Source organism: Hemitrygon akajei, chromosome 27 (genome assembly GCF_048418815.1).
Source record: "Hemitrygon akajei chromosome 27, sHemAka1.3, whole genome shotgun sequence".
Taxonomy (NCBI): domain Eukaryota; kingdom Metazoa; phylum Chordata; class Chondrichthyes; order Myliobatiformes; family Dasyatidae; genus Hemitrygon; species Hemitrygon akajei.
The window spans coordinates 48,222,190-48,242,646 of NC_133150.1; the positions used below are offsets into that span (position 1 = coordinate 48,222,190).

Sequence of the window (20,457 nt, forward strand, 5' to 3'; positions counted from 1 at the left end):
AAAAGTACTAACTATATAAAGAGTGTAACTGTGATTTGAGTGAGATAGATCCATTTGCAAAATCCCCCGTCGTGTCTCTCCAATTGGTCGGATCGGACAGTGACAAAACAAGATGAAGCTCGTCCTCAGTTACGGGATCATCTTGTTGCTTCTCACTGGCTGTCACACGAAGGACGGTAAGCATCAATGAGCTCTCAGTGCAACCCGTTCCTCCCGTCTGTACATCTCCTCCAGCTGATGGTGTTCTTCCCACGGAGGTGACTTTGGGAGAAGCTTGTTGACAGGAATTGTCAAATAATAGCTTGAGACTTGTGTGCTCTCTTTGTCCCTGACAGGTGATCAAAGTTTCCTCTAATTTGCTTTAAAGCTGAACAGACCAAACATTGCTCTAAGCAGGAAATTTTTACATGGCCTGAAAACTACATAGCACTTTAAATGTTTTTATTTGTAATATGCATAGTATAAATATTTAGATTGAAAATTGAAACATCACATACTTTTGATTTTATTTATTAATCAGAGGGTTGATGAAATTCAGTAGATCAAAGAAAATCTTGAATGTTTTGTTAACTTCTTCTCATCAGTTTTCATTCCTGCTGCTTGGTAACATAATCTATGTGCACGGGAGCATTTCAGTTACAGCGTGGCTGTACATCTGCGTAGCTTAGGGGGAACCGTGCAGGTGATTCACCTTGCTGCACTGTTAGACACTGTGTCTTTTCCTTTCACCATCTCCCAATGCCAGGGTCAGACTGAGAAACACAACAACCAATGTATTCCTTAAGATGAACAAATTAGTACAAGTAGACTTTGAAATTAGCTATATTAAGCAAAGCAAGGAATTGAGAAAACAGATTTTGTGTAAGAATTCCCAGTGATTTTGTTCCCAGCTAGTGGACTCCAGGGAGATGTGGAAAGACTGCTTAATCTCTGATTATAAGGAATCCTGTATAATGGGAAGTTGTTTCCCCGTACAATGTATCATAAAAGTTAACATGAGAAATTTCTGTTGCTTTTTACTGAGTAGAATGAGCTTGTGATCATCGTGAGGATGTGGTTACAGAGATTGTTTTTCATTTTAAACTCTGTTTATGAACCAATGGTGAATAAGTAACTAGCAACTGGTTTCATCATCTTATTTGCTTATCCTGTCAAGGCTGTTGTCAGAATAATATTTACAGTTTCTGTTACTTCAGTTCACCTCTTCTTATCTGGAGAGACCATCCTGAATGTAGTGTGACATTCGACAGAGTAGTTTCATCACAGGCAATCACAGTGTTGGCTTTTAAAGTTAAAGAGAAGAAAATTTCTGCTTTTGTACAAATCCAATCTCATTGCAAGTGCACACCAAAGCATTTCAGAGGTAGTAGTCTGACGTCATGACACAGTTCCGTCAGCAGACAGGCACCGGATGTTTAATACTGTGGATGTGTTATTGAGCCTTTCTACAGAAACCTTCGGCTCTGCAGCTCCTGTCTCGAATCCGCAGGGCAAACAGATATTTTGAAGAGCGTAAAGAAGGAAATATGGAGCGAGAGTGTGTGGAAGAAACATGCTCAAAGGAAGAAGCCCGAGAGATTTTTGAAGATAATTCCAAAACGGTAAGGACAAATTTTGCAGGTCCAATTCCAATTTAGCCCCTGCTTTCCTCACCCCTTGGATGGTGAAGTGGGGATACATTTCTACCAAAGAGGGTATAAGGTGCTCCTTCCTTTCCCTCACCTGTAGGTCACCCTTGGGCAAGGTGTAGCATCTGCTTAGCACGTGAAGCCATGGGTGCAGGTGGTGGATGGTTGTATGAGCAGCCAGTGCAGATCACAAGTCCTGGTTATGTGACCACTGACACCAGGCAGACAAGCGTATCAATAATGGCTGGGGTCACCCGTCTTGTAAAGACACTGCCCAGAAGAAGGCAATGGAAATCCTCTTCTGTAGAAAAATTTGCCTAGAACAATCATGGTCATGGATAGACCATGATTACCCACATACAACAGGGCACATAACGATTTCATACAACATGTCACATAATGATGATGTTTTGCACCCTCCAGACTGTTGTCTCATTCATTGTCTGCTCAAGGAATTCAAAGGGTCAGGAGAATAAGACCATAACACAGAGAAGCAGAATTAGGCCATTTGGCCCATCAGGTCTGTTCCATGAATCATGGCTAATTTGTTATCCCTCTCAACCCCATTCTCCTCCCTTCTTCCCATATCCTTTGATGTTATATACCCGAGACTATGAGGCAACCCATGCAGTGTATGTTCAGTCTGTTCACTGCTGGAGAATGACACAGTTCATCTCACCTCAAATGCCACTTTGTCCTACTGGTGGTAGGACCCATCACTTTGATGGGTGGACACAAGACGAAGGGGACTCAAGAGAAGAAAGCTAACTAAAACCACGACCGAGGAACAACATTGTCATGTCTTCCACTACCCACAGTGTCTTCAGTGACCTCACTCGGCTCACCAATGTCAGTCACATCTTATAGTGGACAATATAAACCACCTCCATGTTGCAGCCTCATCATTAGGACCAAAGAGCACAGCCTCAGAATATGAACAGAGATGAGGAGGAACTTCTTTATCCAGAGGGTGGTGAATCTCTGGAATTCATCACCACAGAAAGCTGTGGAGGCCCAGTCATTGGACATATTCCAAGTGGAGATTTATAAGTTCTTGATTTGTCAAGGCGTCAAAGGTTACAGGGGGAAGGCAGGAGAATGGGGTTGAGAGGGATAATAAATCGGTCATAATGAATGTTGGAACAGACTCAATGGGCTGAATGGCCTAACTCGGCTCCTTTGTCTTCTGGGCACAGAAATGGCAATCTGTTAAAAGCTGAAGGTGTCAGAAATCTGAAATATAAACAGGAAGTGCCAGGTGGATTGTGGGGTCCAAGTTCATAACTCTCTGAAAGTGACTGCACGGTTTGATAGGGAGGTTAAGAAGACATATGGTGTGCTTGCCTTTATTGGTCAAGTCACTCAGTTCAAGAGTCAGAATGTAATGTTGTGGTTTTATAAAACTGTAGTGAGGCCACATCTGGCGTATTCTGTTCATCCATGAGCACCTCATTACAGGAAGGATGTTAAAGCTTTAGAACACAGAAGAGGTTCACCAGGATTCAGCTTGGATTAGAGGGCAAGCGCAATAAGGAGAGGCTGGACAAATTTGGTTGCTTTCCCTGGAGCTGCAAAGGCTGAAAGGAGGCTTGGGCCAAATGGCCTAATTCTGTTCCTATGTCTTCAATCGAAATCAATTTCAATTCAACCATACAAGAATACGCATTAATTCAGCCATACGAGACAGTGTTACTCCAGGGCCAAGGTGTAAAACATTGTACCAACAGTCACACACAGCGCAAAGCACCTGTAATGCCCTGGTTAGGATTTCTACTGCCATGCTGTGAAGTATTTGATTTTAGCAGTTTTCTGTAAAAGCAGTGTGTATCTTTGGTGAGAGTGTTTTAGTTTCAGCTGAAGATAATCTCCATACCACCATTATAGGCCAAATGGCCTAAGTCTGCTCCTCTGTCTTATGGTCTTATTATCCTGACCCTTTGAATTCCTTGAGTGGACAATGAATGAAGTTGTTCAGCTTAGGAATGTTGTGTCAGCCAATCAGGATGGTGGTATGGAGAGAAGGTTCTGTAGAGATCTGGAAGGGTAGAGACTTCTGACAGACAGTGGTCGGGTTCGTGGTCTTTAAGCGGGAGATGCGGATGGGAGAGGATCAAGGAAGACACCTGGTGCTTTGTATCTGAAGGGAAAACCCTAATGTAAGGAGTGCTTCAGGAGGCGAAGAAGTTCAAGAAGGAAAGTTCTCCCTGTGAATGGTGATGAGAATTCTGCACCATGAGTAAAGTGGTATACCCAACCACTACAGAAACGAGCTCCATTATTTATATGCACATTTATACTGGTTTAATTGTAATGGCTCGTTTTTCCTTTTCTTTTTCCTATTAACTGTTGATAAAGCTGAAATTTGTAAATATTCTTAGTTTATAATTTATTCAGGTGTACGATCTGTGATTTCTTGGCAGCCAATAACTGTGCATGATCAGTAATTAAACAGCATTCGCTCAAATTGAGGTTCCTTTAATGGTAATTCCCAACATTCTTGTTTGGTTGAACCCCAAATCATACCGGCTCTATACATATATTGTTTATAAAAGGTGGCCTTCTCACTACTGAGCTACGGTGAGGGGGTTTCATTTGTCTTATGAAGCTGGTCTGGTGATCTGAGTATAATGTTGACCTAGTTCCTTCTTCCAAAGATTCTGCTGAGCATTTTCAGCACCGTCTGCTTCTGTTCCCTTTCACTGACATCTGAGGCCAAGCCACCAATATTGTCCTCACCAGATATTGAACCAAGGCCAATTGTTATTAATGTATTTCTCTTTTCTCTTTCTAAGGAATCCTTCTGGAAACTCTACACAGGTATGTGGCTCTCCATTTTATCATTCTCACAAAGCCGCAGGGACTTTCACTTTGAGGAATGTAAGTTCCAGCCACCAGTGAAACAATTTTCCCTTCATGTTCTGATTTAAATGGAAAGAAGGACTAAAGATTGTCAAGGGAAATAAACATCATGTTATACAGAATGCTGGGAGGGGGACTCAGTGAGTCAAGCAGCATCTATGTTGGCAGAAGGTGTGAGTTGATATTCTGGATCGAGACCCTGCATCGAAAGGGAAGTGGAAAGTCACCACTATTTATTTATTTATCAAGTAATAGAAAAGTACAGCACAGAAACAGGCTCTTTGGCTTATCCAGTCTGTGCTGAACCATTCAGACTGCCTACTCCCTTTGACCTGTACCGGGACCGTAGCCCTCCATAACCCTGCCATCCATGTAGCTATCCAAACTTCTCTTAAAGATTGAAATCAAGATCGCATGCACCACTTCTGCCGGCAGTTCCTTCCAGACTCTCACAAACCTCTGTGTGGTAAGTTTCCCTTCATGTTCCCCTTAAAATTTTCATCTTTCAACCCATGACCTCTGGTTGTAGTTCCACACAACCTTGGTGGAAATAGCCTGCTTGCATTTACCTTATCTATACCCCTTTTAATTTTATATACTTCTATCAAACCTCCCTCATTCTCCTACATTCCAAGGAATATAGCACAGAACAGGACATTCCAGATTTAACCCAGGCCTAATCCCAGGACAATTTACAATGAACCTGCTAATCTACTAAATTGTGCTGCAGGAGGGAAACAGAGAGCCTGGTGGAAACCCATGCACACATAGGAAGGACGTACAATCTTCTTATAGAGAGCGTCAGAATTGAACTCTGAACTTTGTTGGCCTGAGCTGTTATAGGGCTGGTTCCTGTGCTCTGTTCTTCCATGATCTGTGGTCTAATGCCTGACAATGGCATGCATTTTAATTATCTTAACAAACAAGTTTCAAAATGGAATGTGTGGGTAAAAATTAAAGTATAAAACCATAAGACATAAGAGTGGAATTAGGCCATTCAGTCCATTGAGTCTGCTCATGGCTGATTTACTATCCCTCTCAACCCCTTTCACCTGCCTTCTCCCTGCAAACTTTGATGCCCTGACTAATCAAGAGCCTAGTAACCTCCACTTTAAATATAATCAAATGACTTGGCCCCCACAGCTGTCTGTGGAAATGAACTCCACAGATTCTCCACCCTCTGGCTAAAGAATGAAGGACCAACTTTATTCAGAACATATACTTACATGTAGTTTCTGCGTTGTTTTGTGATTTGTATAGATTGTATATTGAAGTAATGGACTTTTAATTAGAATTGCAAAGACCAGGATAAAGATTCAATCCACTCGGATTCCCGTGATACGGGGCTTAATTTGCTCCCCTTGCTGCCATGCAGAAATAAAACCCTTTAATTTAATTTCTGATTTCCAGCCAGGGTGAGCTGTAATTCAATAACCTGTCAAAATAATGGGACCTGTCGGAACACCGCCATAGGAGCACAATGTAAATGTCTCGGAGGATTCAATGGAACCTTCTGTGAAACAGGTAAGAGAACTTCCATTCTCAAGCGATGAATTCTGACGGTAGTCATTAGGAAGCAGTAATATCTTGATCAGAATGGTGATGGGTTATGGTATCTGAGAGTAACATGGGGGCTCAAACACCCTGTCTTGCATGGATTTAGTGTATGTCTAGAAGACAGTTGGACAGGTAGAGGGACAGGAATGTTTTAGAAGTGTATGGGCCAAACAATGGGCACCGTGGTTGGCATGGCAGAGTTGGGCCAAAGGGCCTGTATCTCTGCTGTGAAATGCAATGACTCTACTTTGGTACTGCTAGCTGTATAGTAGGGTCTTGGGTCAGAGATGGCAACAATGGGGTTGAACTAATAAGTTCTTGGCACAGGGTCCCTTTGTTAACAGCTAATGGAACTAGATTGTGTAAACATCAGAGATGGGGGAGCAGGAATTTGGAAAGGAAGGATAAGTGAGAGATAGATAGATACTTTATTGATCCCAATTGAAATTACAGTGTCACAATAGCATTACAAACTCACAGATATACAAATATTAGAAGAGAAGTAAGAAAGAATAAAAAAAATAAGAAAGATATTATGGTAAAGCAGGTTCACGGGTTTGTTAAGTGAGACAGAAGATATTAATAGAAACAGAAAATCTACAGCACAATACAGGCCCTTGGGCCCACAAAGCTGTGCCAAACATGTCCTTACCTTAGAAATTACCTAGGGTTACCCATAGCCCTCTATTTTTCTAAGCTCCATGTACCTATCCAGGAGTCTCTTAAAAAACCCTATCGTATCCAACTCCACCACTGTCACCTGCAGCCCACTCCACGCACTCACCACTCTCTGCGTAAAAAAACTTACCCCGACATCTCCTCTTTACCTACTTCCAAGCACCATAAAACTGTGCCCTCTTGTGCTAGCCATTTCAACCCTGGGAAAAAGCCTCTGACTATCCACACAATCAATGCCTCTCATCATCTTATACACCTCTATCAGGTCACCTCTCATCCTCCATCGTTCCAAGGAGAAAAAGCTGAGTTCACTCAACCTATTCTCATAAGGCATGCTCCCCAATCCAGGCAACATCCTTGTAAATCTCCTCTGCACCCTTTCTATAGTTTCCATGTCCTTCCTGTAGTGAGGCAACCAGAAATGAGCACAGTACTCCAAGTGGGGTCTGACCAGGGTCCTATATAGCTGCAACATTACCTCTTGGCCCCTAAACTCAATCCCACAATTGATGACGGCCAATGTCTTCTTAACTACAGAGCCAACTTGCGCAGCAAGAATAAGCAGGTTAGCCACTTATTTACAAACAGTAAAACATTCAACCAACACACACAAAATGCTGGAGGAACTCAGCAGGCCAGGCAGCGTCTATGGAAGTGAGTAAACAGTCAACGTTTCAAACCGAGACCCTTCATCAGGACAATCGTTCAGACATCTAAGTCGCCATAAGTTACGTAAAGTATGACACTAACCATTCCATGACACTTAAAACTCAACCGGTACTTCATTAATTCTCCCCAGCTTGAACAAATAAACATTCGACAGATACTTAGCTAAGTATGCGTGTGGGTCCTCCTGTATCTGCAGCGTACTTTCCCAGTGGTTCTTCAGCACTGGACATGATCTCAGTGTGAAGATGAGCCCCTGGAGACAAGGACAGACAGCCAATCTCTAGCATGTGCTATTCTTATACCCCTGAGGTGTCCAGAACTGGACATTGGCATCATGCTACACAAGGCAACCAATGGGAAAGAGCTACTGCATCCTTTGAATTGGTCAACTGACGACCAGCACGACAGAAGCAGCTTCCGAGTGACAAGTAAACTAACCCTTCACATTACAAGGGGCTGGTCACATCTGAACTGACAACAACTGCTGATCACCTGACATGATAAACTTCGTTTGTCTTTGGGGGCATTCTACCACTTTGCTTCCTCCTTCCTATTCTCTGAATGTTGAGACCATCTGAGCAGAGAGGTGTTACAATTTGAATCGCTGTGAATAATTGAGTGGAAGAGGCAGGGACTCAGAACATCCAAGAATTCTCTGGATGAGGACCTGAATTGCCAGGTCTTTGTGAAATGTGAGGAATGTTGGGCCCCGTATCTAAGGAAACACATGATGGCCCTGAAGGAGGTTTACAAGAATGAAAGATTTTACATATCAGTGACATTTGATGGCTCTCACTTGTACTCAACAGAGGTCAGAAGAATGGGAGGCAATCTCATTGAAGCTGAAAGGTCTGGATTAAGTTGACATGGAGAGGATGTTTCCATTAGTTGGAGCATGTAGGATCCAAGCACATGAATAAAGAGGTGCCTCTTTAGAACTGAGATGAGGAGGAATTTCTTCAGCTCGAGGAGGGAGAATCTTTGGAATTTGTTGCCTAATTGCTGTAGAGGCCAAGTCATTGGGTGTATTTAAGGCAGAGATTGATAGCTTCTTGATTGTTGGGGGGGGGGGTGGTCAAGGGCTATGGACAGTAAGTGAGAGAATGGCACATCAAACAAAATATCAGGCATGATTAAGTTGGGCACTAGACCCAATGGGCTGAATGGCCCACTCTGCGCCAATATCTTATTATGATATAAGACCATGGCTGAGTGCTGGGAAGTGGGATGACTACAGGTAGTTTCTGGGTGGCTCACTATGGTGAGCTGAATGTGTCCACCTTTCTGAATCTGTGCCTAATTCTCATTCACTAAACCTGCAAGCCCATGTACACCGACTTCACCAATCCAGCTTGAAATTTCCATCCTTGTTTGCTCTCATGTGCGACAATTTATTGACTGTGGGTTTTGGTAACAGGGCGATGATTTACTACGTTAAAGCAAATTCATTCATTTGTTTTGTTCATAATCAGTCTTGTATGCCATGAAATTTGCTGTTTTGCAGAAGCAGTACAAAGACAAATTTGCTACAGATTACAAAATTAATTAATTATTCGTAAATAAACTTAAAAAGGAATAGTAAGGTAGTGTTCATGGTTACCATATGAGATCGATTGCAAGACTGTGGTGCTGCAATGGTTGGTCCTCCAACGTGCAGAAGGTACTCACTTTTGGATGCGGGCTTTTAAGTGCTCATGGCAGGCAGGACAGGAGCATAGCTCATGAAGTGTTAATTGCCCAGCGCGTAATGCTACTAATGTGACTCAGTAAAAATGTTTAATCATACCACTCTGTTGTCATCCTCGCTGTGCATGTGTAACCTATTGGTTCATGGACCATTCAGAAATCTGGCGGTAGAGGGGAAGAAGCTGTTCTGGAATTGAGTGTGGGTCTTCAGGCTCATGTGGTAATGAGAAGAGGGCATGTCCATCCTTAATGATGGATGCCACCTTCTTGCTGTACTACCCCTTAAACATGTCCTCAATGGAGGGGAGGGTTGTAGTCATGATGGAACTGGCTGAATCTACAAGCATCTGTGGCCTCTTACCATCCTGTGCATTGGAGCCTCTATATCAGGCTGTGATGCACCCAGTCAGAATGCTCTCTATCGTACATGTACAGATCATCCTAGAGTCTTTTAGCTAGAGTGGAGCCCACCACTCTACTGGGGCACAGGCCGCTGACATCAACTTGCCAGAGACCTCTGTCCTGGACCAGTTTATCAAGATGTCCGCAGGATCTCTGAAGATCTTTCTTCCCCCCAACAATGAGACCTTTGGAGCTTTTGTTGGCAGTTCTTTAGCCAATGTCTTAACCCTCGCTCTTCCACAGCTGGGCTTGGGACCATCTATAGCAGAGTTCTAGAGTCTTTGGTGGCATAACAAATCTTGTAATAATCAGGATGCAGAGCAGCTGTGTGTCTTCTTTGTGAATGCATCAATGTATAGGATCCTGGAAGCTGTTCATCCTTTCTACTGCTGACTGCTCGGTGAGGGCTGGCGTGCTTTCTCCCCATCGCTTATCTGCACAGGCAGTAGGAATGTTGCGGCACACTTCCCTGGGATTCAGGTTTAATAGTGACTTGCAATGCTGCTAATGCTGCTAGCATTCAAATTGTGCACCTCGCTGTGCTCTGCTTTCTTACAAGTCTGTGAAGATTCAGCATGCCATCTAAAACTTTGACAAACTTCTACAGATGTGTGGCGGAGAGTATACTGACTGGCTTCACCATGGCCTGGTATAGGTCTAACAATGCTCTTGAACAGAGAAACCTAACCAAATGTAACAGATAATACAGGCCAGTCTGTCACAGGCCCTCTCCACTATTGAGCATATTTACATGGCCACTAGCACAGGAAAGCAGCATCCATTATTAAAGACCCCCACCATCCAGTCCAAGTTCTCTTCTCACTGCAGCCATCAGGAAGGAGGTACAAGAGCCTCAAGTCACATATGAAAAGTTCAGGAACAGTTGTTAAACTACAGTCATCAGGCTCTTGAACTAAAGGGGATAACTTCATTCCACCAAATACTGAAATGATTCCATAACCTATGGACTAACTTTTAAGAACTCTACAACTTGTGTTCTTGATGTTTATTGTTTATTTATTATTGTTTCTTTTTATGTATTAGTACAATTTGTTGTCTTTTGCACATTGGTTGTTTACTGTCTTTGTTGAGGGCAGATTTTCACTGATTCCATTGTGTTTCTTTGTATTCACTGTGAATGCCAGCAAGAAAATTAAGCTCAAGGCTATTGTATCATGACATATATGTGCCTTGATAATAAATTTTCTTTGAAGTTTAAACTTACTTTTAACATTGTTGTTGTTCCAGATATCAATGAGTGTAACTTAACGCCCGCATGCCCACCAGGAACGACTTGTGTAGACGGAATCAACAAGTTCACCTGCAATTGCCCAACTGAAGGATGCTTTGCAAATTTAGAATTGGAATCAAACAGTCATGAAGAATTTGCTAAGCTTTTCTAACTCTGCTTTGGCTAGCAGCTAAACATAGAGGGTGATAGCTCCCGGCCCAGCTAAACTTAAGAAATCTTGTTTGGGTGGATGTTGCACGATGTGTCCTGTTACAAATCAGTACCCCGAAATAACAAACAATACACAATATGCGATTAAACGATTAACCTTTATAATTCTTACTTTGACTAAATGTTTAGTAAAGAAAACAAAAAAAAGGGCCCAATCTTATGAAACAATCTTATTGCACAATGTTGGAGCTCACAGATAAGTTGATTGTCCACCATCGACCTCCTCCGATCATCACTTTCCTTTGGACCCTCGCTCCAAGTCCACCCTGCCCGGCGGTCTACCAACTCTCTCCATTCGTGTCTTCTCTCCTCATCTCTCCTCGGCAAAAAGACTGCGAAAATCTCTCTTCCAGCTCACAAGAAAGAACAGCAGCATTCCAAACCCTGTAATCTCTAGTCATAACCCGAACATTGCTGCTACAGAGAAACCATTACATTATTAGTGAAACCTTAAAGCATGTTACACAGCAGTGAAACCCTACGGCATGTTACAATTTTGAAGAATAACAACAATTTACAACTAAATGTGGGGATCAGTTTGATGAGCTGCAGGATTTCGGCCTGCTGAGTTCCTCCAGCATTTTGTTATTGCTCCAGATCCAAGCAACTGTTTCTTGTGTTTCCAAAATCAGACATTGTCAACGTTTACCAACCTCTTCCAAGTTTTGTCATTAAAGTTTGGACTCTTTGAAACCCAGTGATCAGTAATCTTTCAGTACATTAATTAAATCTAGTTGTAAACCTTTACACTTTAAGCAACACCCTGCACCTTCTGCAACATAACAAGTATCAAACACAAAGTACACTGCAGATGCTGTGGTCAAATCAACACATACAAACAAGCTGGATGAATTCAGCAGGTCGGGCAGCATCCGTTGAAATGAGCAGTCAACGTTTCGGGCCGAGGCCCTTCGTCAGGACTGAAGAAGGAGGGAGCAGGGGCCCCATAAAGAAGGTGGAAAACCAATAACAGGAAAGATCAAGGGGTGGGGAAGGGAAGCAGGGAGGGGATAGGCAGGAGAGGTGATAGGCAGCTAGAAGAGAAGACAGAGTGAAAGTGGGATGGGGGAAGGGAGAGGAAGGGAATTATCGGAAGTTGGAGAATTGGATGTTCATACCAAGGGGCTGGTGACTACCCAGACAGTATATGAGGTGTTGCTCCTCCAACCTGAGTTTGGCCTCATCATAGCAGTAGAGGAGGCCATGTATGAACATATCCAAATGGGAATGTGAAGCAGAGTTGAAGTGAGTGGCAACCGGGAGATCCTGTCTGTTGTGGCAGACGGAGCGGAGGTGCTCGACGAAGCGGTCCCCCAATCTGCATCGGGTCTCACCGATGTAGAGGAGGCCGCACTGGATGCAATAGATGACCCCAACAGACTCACAAGTGAAGTGTTGCCTCACCTGGAAGGACTGTTTGGGGCCCTGAATGGTAGTAAGAGAGGAGGTGTAGGGACAGGTGTAGCACTTGCGCTTACAGGGATAAGTACCAGGTGGGAGATCTGTGGGGAGGAACATGTGGACCAGACATTCGGGGTGGGAACGATCCCTGCGAAAAGCAGAGAGGGGTAGAGAGTGAAAAATATCCTTAGTGGTGGGGTCCTGTTGAAGGTGGCGGAAGTTGCGGAGGATAATATGCTGGATCCGGAGGCTGGCGGGGTGGTAGGTGAGGACAAGGGGAACACGGTCCCTGTTGTGGTGACGGGAGGATGGGGTGAGGGCTGAAGTACGGGAAATGGAGGAGATGCGGGTAAGGGCATCTTTGTTGACGGCAGAAGGGAAACCACGATTCTTAAAGAAGGAAGACATTTGGGATGTCCTGGAACGGAAAGCCTCATCCTGGGAACAGATGTGGCGGAGACAGAGGAACTGGGAATAGGGAATAGCATTTTTACATTTGGCAGGGTGTGAAGAGGTATAATCAAGGTAGTTATGGGAGCGAGTGGGTTTATAGAAGATGGCAGTGGACAGTGTATCTCCAGAGATGGAGACAGAGAGATCGAGAAAGGGGAGAGAAGTGTCCGAGATGGACCAAGTGAATTTGAGGGCTGGGTGAAAGTTAGAGGCAAAGTCGATGAAATTGACGAGCTCAGCAATGGTGCAGGAAGCAGCACCAATGTAGTCGACACCTCATAAACTGTCTGGGTAGTCTCCAGCCCCTTCGTATGAACATCCAATTCTCCAACTTCTGGTAATTCCCTCTCTCTCCCTTCCCCCATCCCATTTTCACTCTGTCTCCTCTTCTGGCTGCCTATCATCTCACTCATGATTCTGCCTTCTTCTACTACCCATAGTGCTTTCCCCTTAGATTTCTTCTTCACCTCTCCTGCCTATCCCCTCCCTGCTTCCCCTCCCCCAACCCTTGATCTTTCCTCTGATTGGTTTTCCACCCTCCCCCCACCTTCTTTATGGGGCCCCTGCCCCCTCCTTCTTCAGTGCTGATGAAGGGTCTCAGCCCGAAACGTTGACCGCTCTTTTCAACGGATGCTGCCCGACCTGCTGAGTTCATCCAGCTTGTTTGTATGTGTTAACAAGTATCAAGACTTCTGTAAGAATAAAATACTGCAGATAAAACCATATGAGATAGGAACAAAATTGGGTCATTCAGCCCATTGAATCTGCTCCAGCTTTCTATCATGGCTGATTTAACAACCCCCTCAACTCCATCCTTGTGCTTTCTCTCTGTAATCTTTGACAACTTAATCAAGAATTTATCAACGTCTGCTTTAAATATACCCAATGATTTGGCCTCCACTGCCGTTTGTGTCAGTGATTCACCACCCTCTGACTAAAGAAATTCCCCATCTCTGTTATAAGGGGGCATCTTATTCTGAGGCGGTGCATTCACTATTTCAAGCCCATTCACAAACAGGAAGGAAAATGCCCCGACCCCGCCTGCGCTGAATACCCTCCCTCGTGCTTGATTCCCGTTCCTGACCCCTCCCGCACCCTCACTCACCACTCCGCATCACCTCGGGAAGCGGAAGCGGAAGTTGCGCCCACACCGGGCCTCCCACAAGGCCCCGCGCGGCCTGCTGTCTCTGCTGGAGCGGCGGCGCCGGTCGTGCCGGTGAGTTCCGCGGTGGCGTCCGGCAGCCGGACTGGACTCGGGTGGGCAAGCGCAGGGGCGCGTTGGAAATGGCCAAGGCCTCCGCGGAGACCGCTCGACCTTGGCCCCGGTTGCCATGGAGATCCCGCCTCCCTTCTCCCAGCACAGTGGATAGGGGCACATTCAATCACAATGCTGGAAATCCGAGTAACACACACAACGCTGGAGGAACTCGGCAGGCCGGGACTACTGAAGCGTTTCGGTCTGTAATGTCGACTGTACTCCACAAATGCCGTCTGGCCTGCTGAGTTCCTCCAGCACTTTGTGTGTGGTGTTGTGGGGGCGCATCCGGAGCCTGGGGGTTCGGGAGCGCGCAGCCACTTGTACAATGTTGTGACGAACCGATTAAATTAGTAATCAAATGGCCAACTAAACTAATCCCTTCTCCCTACACAATGTCCATATCCTTCCATTTTCCTTATATCCACGCGCCAATCTCAACATCTATTCAAAGTCCCTAATTGTATTTGAACAACACACACAAAATGCTGGTGGAACACAGCAGGCCAGGCAGCATCTCTAGGGAGAAGCACTATCGACGTTTCGGGCCGAGACCCTTCGTCCTGACTGTTGTACCTTTTACTGATGGCAGCAGTGAGAAACGAGCATGGCCTGGGTGGTGAGGATCTCTGATGATGGATGCTGCTTTTCTACAACCTTGTTTTATGTAGATATGCTCAGTGGTTGAGAGGGCTTTACCTGTGATGTACTGGGCCGAATCCACTACCTTCTGTAGGATTTTCCGTTCACACAACCATCCACCACCTGCTCCCATGACTTGATGATGTTTGTCGTTCTCCCTATAGATGCTGCCTGGCCTGCTGTGTTCCACCAGCATTTTGTGTGTGTTGTTTGAATTTCCAGCATCTGCAGATTTCCTCGTGTTTGCTAATTGTATTTGATTTTACCACCACCCAGGCATCCACCACTTTATGTGTAAAAACAAAACTTGCCCGTCACATCTCCTTTTAACTTACCCTTGGAGTGTTGTACCATGAATACATGTCCACTGGTCTTTGATATTTCAAATCCAGGAAACAGATACTCCCTATCTACTCTATGCCTCTCATAACCTTACAGATCTCCACACAGCCTCTGGCATTCCAGAGAAAGCAACCCAGCTTTGTCCAACCTCTCACTGTAGCACATGCCTTCCAATCCAGACATAATCCTGGTGAACGTCTTCTGCGCTCTCTCCAAAGCCTCAATTTCCTTCCTATAATGGGGTGACCAGAATTGCACACAATACTCCAGATGCATCTTAACTAGAGTTTTATAAAGCAGAAACTTAACTTCCTGACTTCTAAACTCAGTGCCTCAACTGATAAATATCATGTGCCTTTTTAACCCCTCTATTAACTGTGTGGCCACTTTCAGGGAACTAGGAACTTGACCAAAGATCTTTCTGCTCCTGAACAGTCTTAATGGAGTAAGGTCTCTTTTACATTTGATCTACAAAGGTGTGACACTTTACATTTGGTTGGGTTAAACTCCATCTGCCTTTTCCACAGTTTGTTCTCCTTTGACCACTGGTTGTCTGCCCTGTCTTTCACTGATTCTGTAATGGTTGTTATTCTATAGATTCATTGAGTATGCCCGCAAGAAAATAGAGCTCAGGGCTGTATATGGTGACATATATGTACTTTGATAATAAATTTACTTTGAACTTTGAACCCAGCAGTTTACATTTTCATCCAGGTCATTCATATCATTGCCAGCAGAGATCCCTGTGGAACACCACTAATCACAGACCTCCAGTTAAACTTAAGTCTCTATGACCACTACATTCTATGGCAAGCTAATTCTGAATCCAAATAGCCAATTCACTATTTATCCATCATCTTGATCTTCTGGATGATCATCCTTTTACATTTATATTGCATAAAGTTCAGACAATACATAGTTCTGCTATTGAGACCACTCATTTAATTACTCTCTGTAATCATTATATTAGATATCATCATTATTTGCCCAGTTGTGTGATATGTATGATCATGGTCTTGACCATGATTATTCTTGGCAAAATTTTCAAAAAGAGGTGTTTTGCCATTGCCTTCTTCCGGGCAGTCTCTTTACAAGATGGGTGACTCCAGCCATTATCAGTACTCTTCAGTGATTGCCTGGTGTCAGTGGTCACATAACCAGGATTTGTGACTGGCACTAGCTCAAAGTTAAAAGTAAACTTTATTATCAAAGTACATTAATGTCACCACACGCAACCCTGAGATTCATTTTCCTGCGGGCATACTCAGCAAATCTATAGAATAGTAACTATAACAGGATCAGTGAAAGATCAACCAGAGTGCAGAAGCCAACAAACTCTGCAAATGCAAATATAAAGAAATAGGAATAAATAAACATGAAATAACAAGATCAAGAGTCCTTAAAGTACGATTATTGATTATGGGAACATCTCAATGGATGGGCGAGTAACTGTAGTTATCTACTTTTGTTCAAGAGCCTGATGGTTAAGTGGTAGTAACTGTTCTTGAACCTGATGAGCCTGAGTCTCTTGTACCTTTTACTGATGGCAGCAGTGAGAAACGAGCATGGCCTGGGTGGTGAGGATCTCTGATGACGGATGCTGCTTTTCTACAACCTTGTTTTATGTAGATGTGCTCAGTGGTTGGGAGGGCTTTACCTTTGATGTACTGGGCCGAATCCACTACATTCTGTAGGATTTTCAGTTCACACAACCATCCACCACCTGCTCCCATGGCTTGATGTGACCCTGCTCAGGGGCAGGGAGCAAAGCAGGTGCTACACCTTGCCCAAAGGTGACCTGCAGGCTATCAGAGGGACTTACACCTTACACCTCCTTTGATAAAGACGTATCTCCACCCTGCCACCCAGCATTAGATATATTTGCAGAAATATCTCCTTAATATTCCCTGTCATTTGAACAGATTTTTCCTTGGTCTACTTGTGTCTCTTTTGTATTTTAGAGTGTTTGTTTCCACAATGGAGGCTGCACAGAAGGAACAGCTGACCTTCGTGACACGAAAGTCTTTAAGGATGAATCAAAAGAGGAATTTTCCTGAATCAAGGTGCTTACAGCTCCTCGCTGAAGTTCTAGCAGTAGATTGTGGATTAAAGCCTGCTTTCTTGTTTGATTACTGCTTGTCAAGTGCAGAACAGATCCGGAGATATGTCCAGGAGCTACAGAAAATGGGGCTTCTCTCCGAAGACCTGCACATCCTGAGCATTCAAGACAATATCTTAATAATAAATTTAGACAGAGCTGTCAGACACTTGGAAAGAGCTCTTCCAGAAAATGGTGTTCGGGTCATCAATGTTTCTGCGCATAGAGATGACCCACAATTAGCGGAGTCGTTGGTGTCAAATCAAGTCAAAGCCCAGATGGATGTTATTTGTAAACATTTAAGATCCCAGGTAATTCAAACAGGGAGAAGTAATTCAGGTTTTGTAACCACCAGTGAGATCTGCTGTTCAGACTGGAACCTCTGTACAGTGTTTGGTTTCCTCCTTGGGTTCCCTGTTTCATACTGGTTTGATTTCAACAAGAGTTTTGAGAATTGCTTAGACATGACTCAACTTCGAGCTTTCACCATCTCTGCTTTTTGTCCCAGAATCACTAAAAACCTCAAACACAGAATGTACTCATTCAGTGTACCGGAAAGCCTTTACCCAGATTTACACAGCACCATAGAGACATGGCAGAGGGACCTGCAGTCAGACTTTAACCAGCAGTGCTCCTTCTCTGATCTCTGCATTTCCACAGAGGCAGTGTGTCTGCCTTGTATTACGTTGTAAATGTTACGCACAGCAACACTTTGACACAAAAGATACTGCATTGCAGAGCACAGTCAAAGGAAATGACTTGTAAAGATGGGCAAAGGAAGGAAGAGGCCTGGGAAGTGAATTCCTGACTTTAGGATCTAACACTAGGATGCTAATGATGGAGTAAATCAAGGATTGGGTGGTGGGGTGGAGATACGTCTCTACCAAAGGAGCTGTACGATGTTCCTTCCCCCCACTAGTTTGCAGGCCAACTTTGGGCAAGGTATAGCATCTGCATACCCCCCCCCCCCCCCCCCCCCGATCAGGTTCATGGCAAGCCATGGGAGCAGGTGGTGCATATCACCAGTCCTGGTTGTGGGATCACTTACACCTGGCAGAGAATCTTTGAAGAATATTGATAATGGCTGGGGTTGCTCCTCTTGTAACAACACTGCCCAGAGGAAGGCAATGGCAAACCACTTCTGTAGAACAAATTGCCAAGAACAATCATGGTCCATAAAGACCATGGTTACCCACGTCTTACAACACGGCACATGATGATGATGTAATTAAGGATATATTGAAGAGGTTTAGGAGGGAGACACCATAGCATAGTGGTGAACATAACAGTAGTACAGTGACCAGGGTTCACTTTCTGTCTCTGTCTGTAAGGAATTTGTACATTCTCCCTGTGACGACATGGATTTAGTCCAGGTGATCTGGTTTCCTCCCACCTTCCAAGGACATATGGGTTAGTAGATTAATTGGTCACATGGGTGTATTTGGACAGCGGGTCATTCCCGGTCGGAAGGATCTCTTACTGTGCTATACATTTAAATAAAATAAAGGTTTAAGTTGAAAGAATGTCAAGACATTTACTGCCTGAAAGAGACTAGACTTTTTTGCACCTCTTACTTCCATCATTACCAGTTCCAGCTTCCTCTTGGACATTCACAATTTCCAGTGGGTTTATGGGAAGATATGAAGCCTCTTCATCATGGGCTAAAGGGCCTGTACTGTGTTGTACTCTTCTGTGTTCTCTGGTCACTCTCTGCAGTCATGCCGGCCAGTGTTTTCACAGCAGTGTAATGTTTGTAATGTAAATTTTGTTTCTGAAGGGAACTTATTCCAGGTTATCGCAACATCTATTGCATTGGGAGATAATAATTTTATCAAGGATCAGCTTTAATCACCATGTACATTTAGAGTCCTGTGCAAAAGTCTGAGGCATGTATTTATAGCTAGGGTGCCTAAGACTTTTGCACGGTACTAGATTTGTCAACGTGGAGTGGAGAGCAAGTTTGTATATCTGGCAGGAGCAAAACATATTGGGAATGGCAAAGGAGGGCTCTGGGACAGGTGGCAGAGAAGGATTGCCAGGTGCGGGGGTTGGCTCAGGTGCAGACACACCAGACCTGAGACACCAGGCAAAGTAATTTGATTCCAAACAGTTGATTTATTGATCATTACAGAATGTCTCTCTAGTGTTTTCTGCCCCCTCCCCTCTCCCTTCCCCTTTTTCCAACCATGAATCCCCTCTCCCTGCCCCCTTCCCACTCTTCAGTCCACGATTCAGACCCATTTCAGAATCAGGTTTATCATCACTCATACATCTGTGCAAAAGTCTTAGGCACAGAAAACAAAAACATTTAACAATTGCAAAGAGTTATAAATAATTAGTCTTATTGTAACCTATAGTATTTTAATGCATTGTACTACTGCTGCTGCAAAACAACAAATTTCATGACATGTCAGTGATATTAGACTTGATTCTGATGCTGAATGATGTAAGAAAAAATAGAGGTGAAGGTATAGAAATGAAATAAGTGTGCCTAAAACACTATAAATACCAGCATATATTTAATATGTAAATAGTGTCATAAAAATGGTTTTAAGTGTTTACCCCAGTGAAGGGTAATAGATAGAGGGGAACGCCTAGGGGCTACATTAATGGTTGATGAGATTAACTGCCTGGGGAAGAAGCTTTTAAGACGGTGTGAAGTTTTTGTTTTAATAGCCCTATAGTACTTTGCAGAAGGGAGCTTTTGGGAAAGGCAGTTTGCTGGGTGGGTGGTGTCCACTGGTTGTGTGCTGGTTTAGGTGTAATTGTCCATTGACAAGCCAAAAGTAGCAGAGTAGTTCAAGTTCAAGTATAATTATTCAAACATACACATGAATACAGCCAAACAAAACAATGTTCCTCTGGAGCCGAGGTGCAAAACACAGTCTTTCATTTAATCTATTATGATTATTATTCTAATATGGATTTATTGAGTACGCCCACAAGAAAATGAATCTGGGTTGTATATGGTGATATATATGTATTTTGATAATAAATTTACTTGGAATTTTGAACTTTATGGCAGCAGTTGGAATTGGTGGAAAATGTAAGAATAGTTTGAGGAAGATCTTACAGCTCAAGCTTTTCAATTTTCTTTCTTCATCCCTCCTGGGCCGCACCTCTCCTTCAGCTGAGTAACTTGCACCCAGCCCTCAAATTCACTTGGTCCATCTAGGACACTTCTCTCCCCTTTCTCGATCTCTCGGTCTCCATCTCTGGAGACAGACTGTCCACTGACATCTTCTATAAACGCACTGACTCTCATAACTACCTTGACTATACTTCTTTCCACCCTGCCAAATGCAAAAATGCTATTCCCTATTTC

The 20,457-nt window shown here is 43.8% G+C and overlaps 2 protein-coding genes across 2 annotated transcripts; both read left to right on the forward strand.

Moving 5' to 3' along the window:
• Positions 1-20: 20 nt before the first annotated feature.
• Positions 21-11,634, forward strand: LOC140717371 (coagulation factor X-like). The gene is made up of 5 exons (XM_073030887.1): positions 21-176; positions 1,441-1,601; positions 4,421-4,445; positions 5,898-6,011; positions 10,728-11,634. The coding sequence occupies exons 1-5, from the start codon at positions 113-115 to the stop codon at positions 10,880-10,882; spliced, it is 519 nt and encodes a 172-aa protein (XP_072886988.1). The 5' UTR covers positions 21-112; the 3' UTR covers positions 10,883-11,634.
• A 2,260-nt stretch (positions 11,635-13,894) lies between these two features.
• c27h1orf74 (chromosome 27 C1orf74 homolog) lies at positions 13,895-18,655 on the forward strand. The gene is made up of 2 exons (XM_073030897.1): positions 13,895-14,011; positions 16,996-18,655. Exon 2 carries the CDS (start codon positions 17,012-17,014, stop codon positions 17,822-17,824), a length of 813 nt encoding a protein of 270 aa, XP_072886998.1. The 5' UTR covers positions 13,895-14,011; positions 16,996-17,011; the 3' UTR covers positions 17,825-18,655.
• The last annotated feature ends 1,802 nt before the right edge of the window (positions 18,656-20,457 follow it).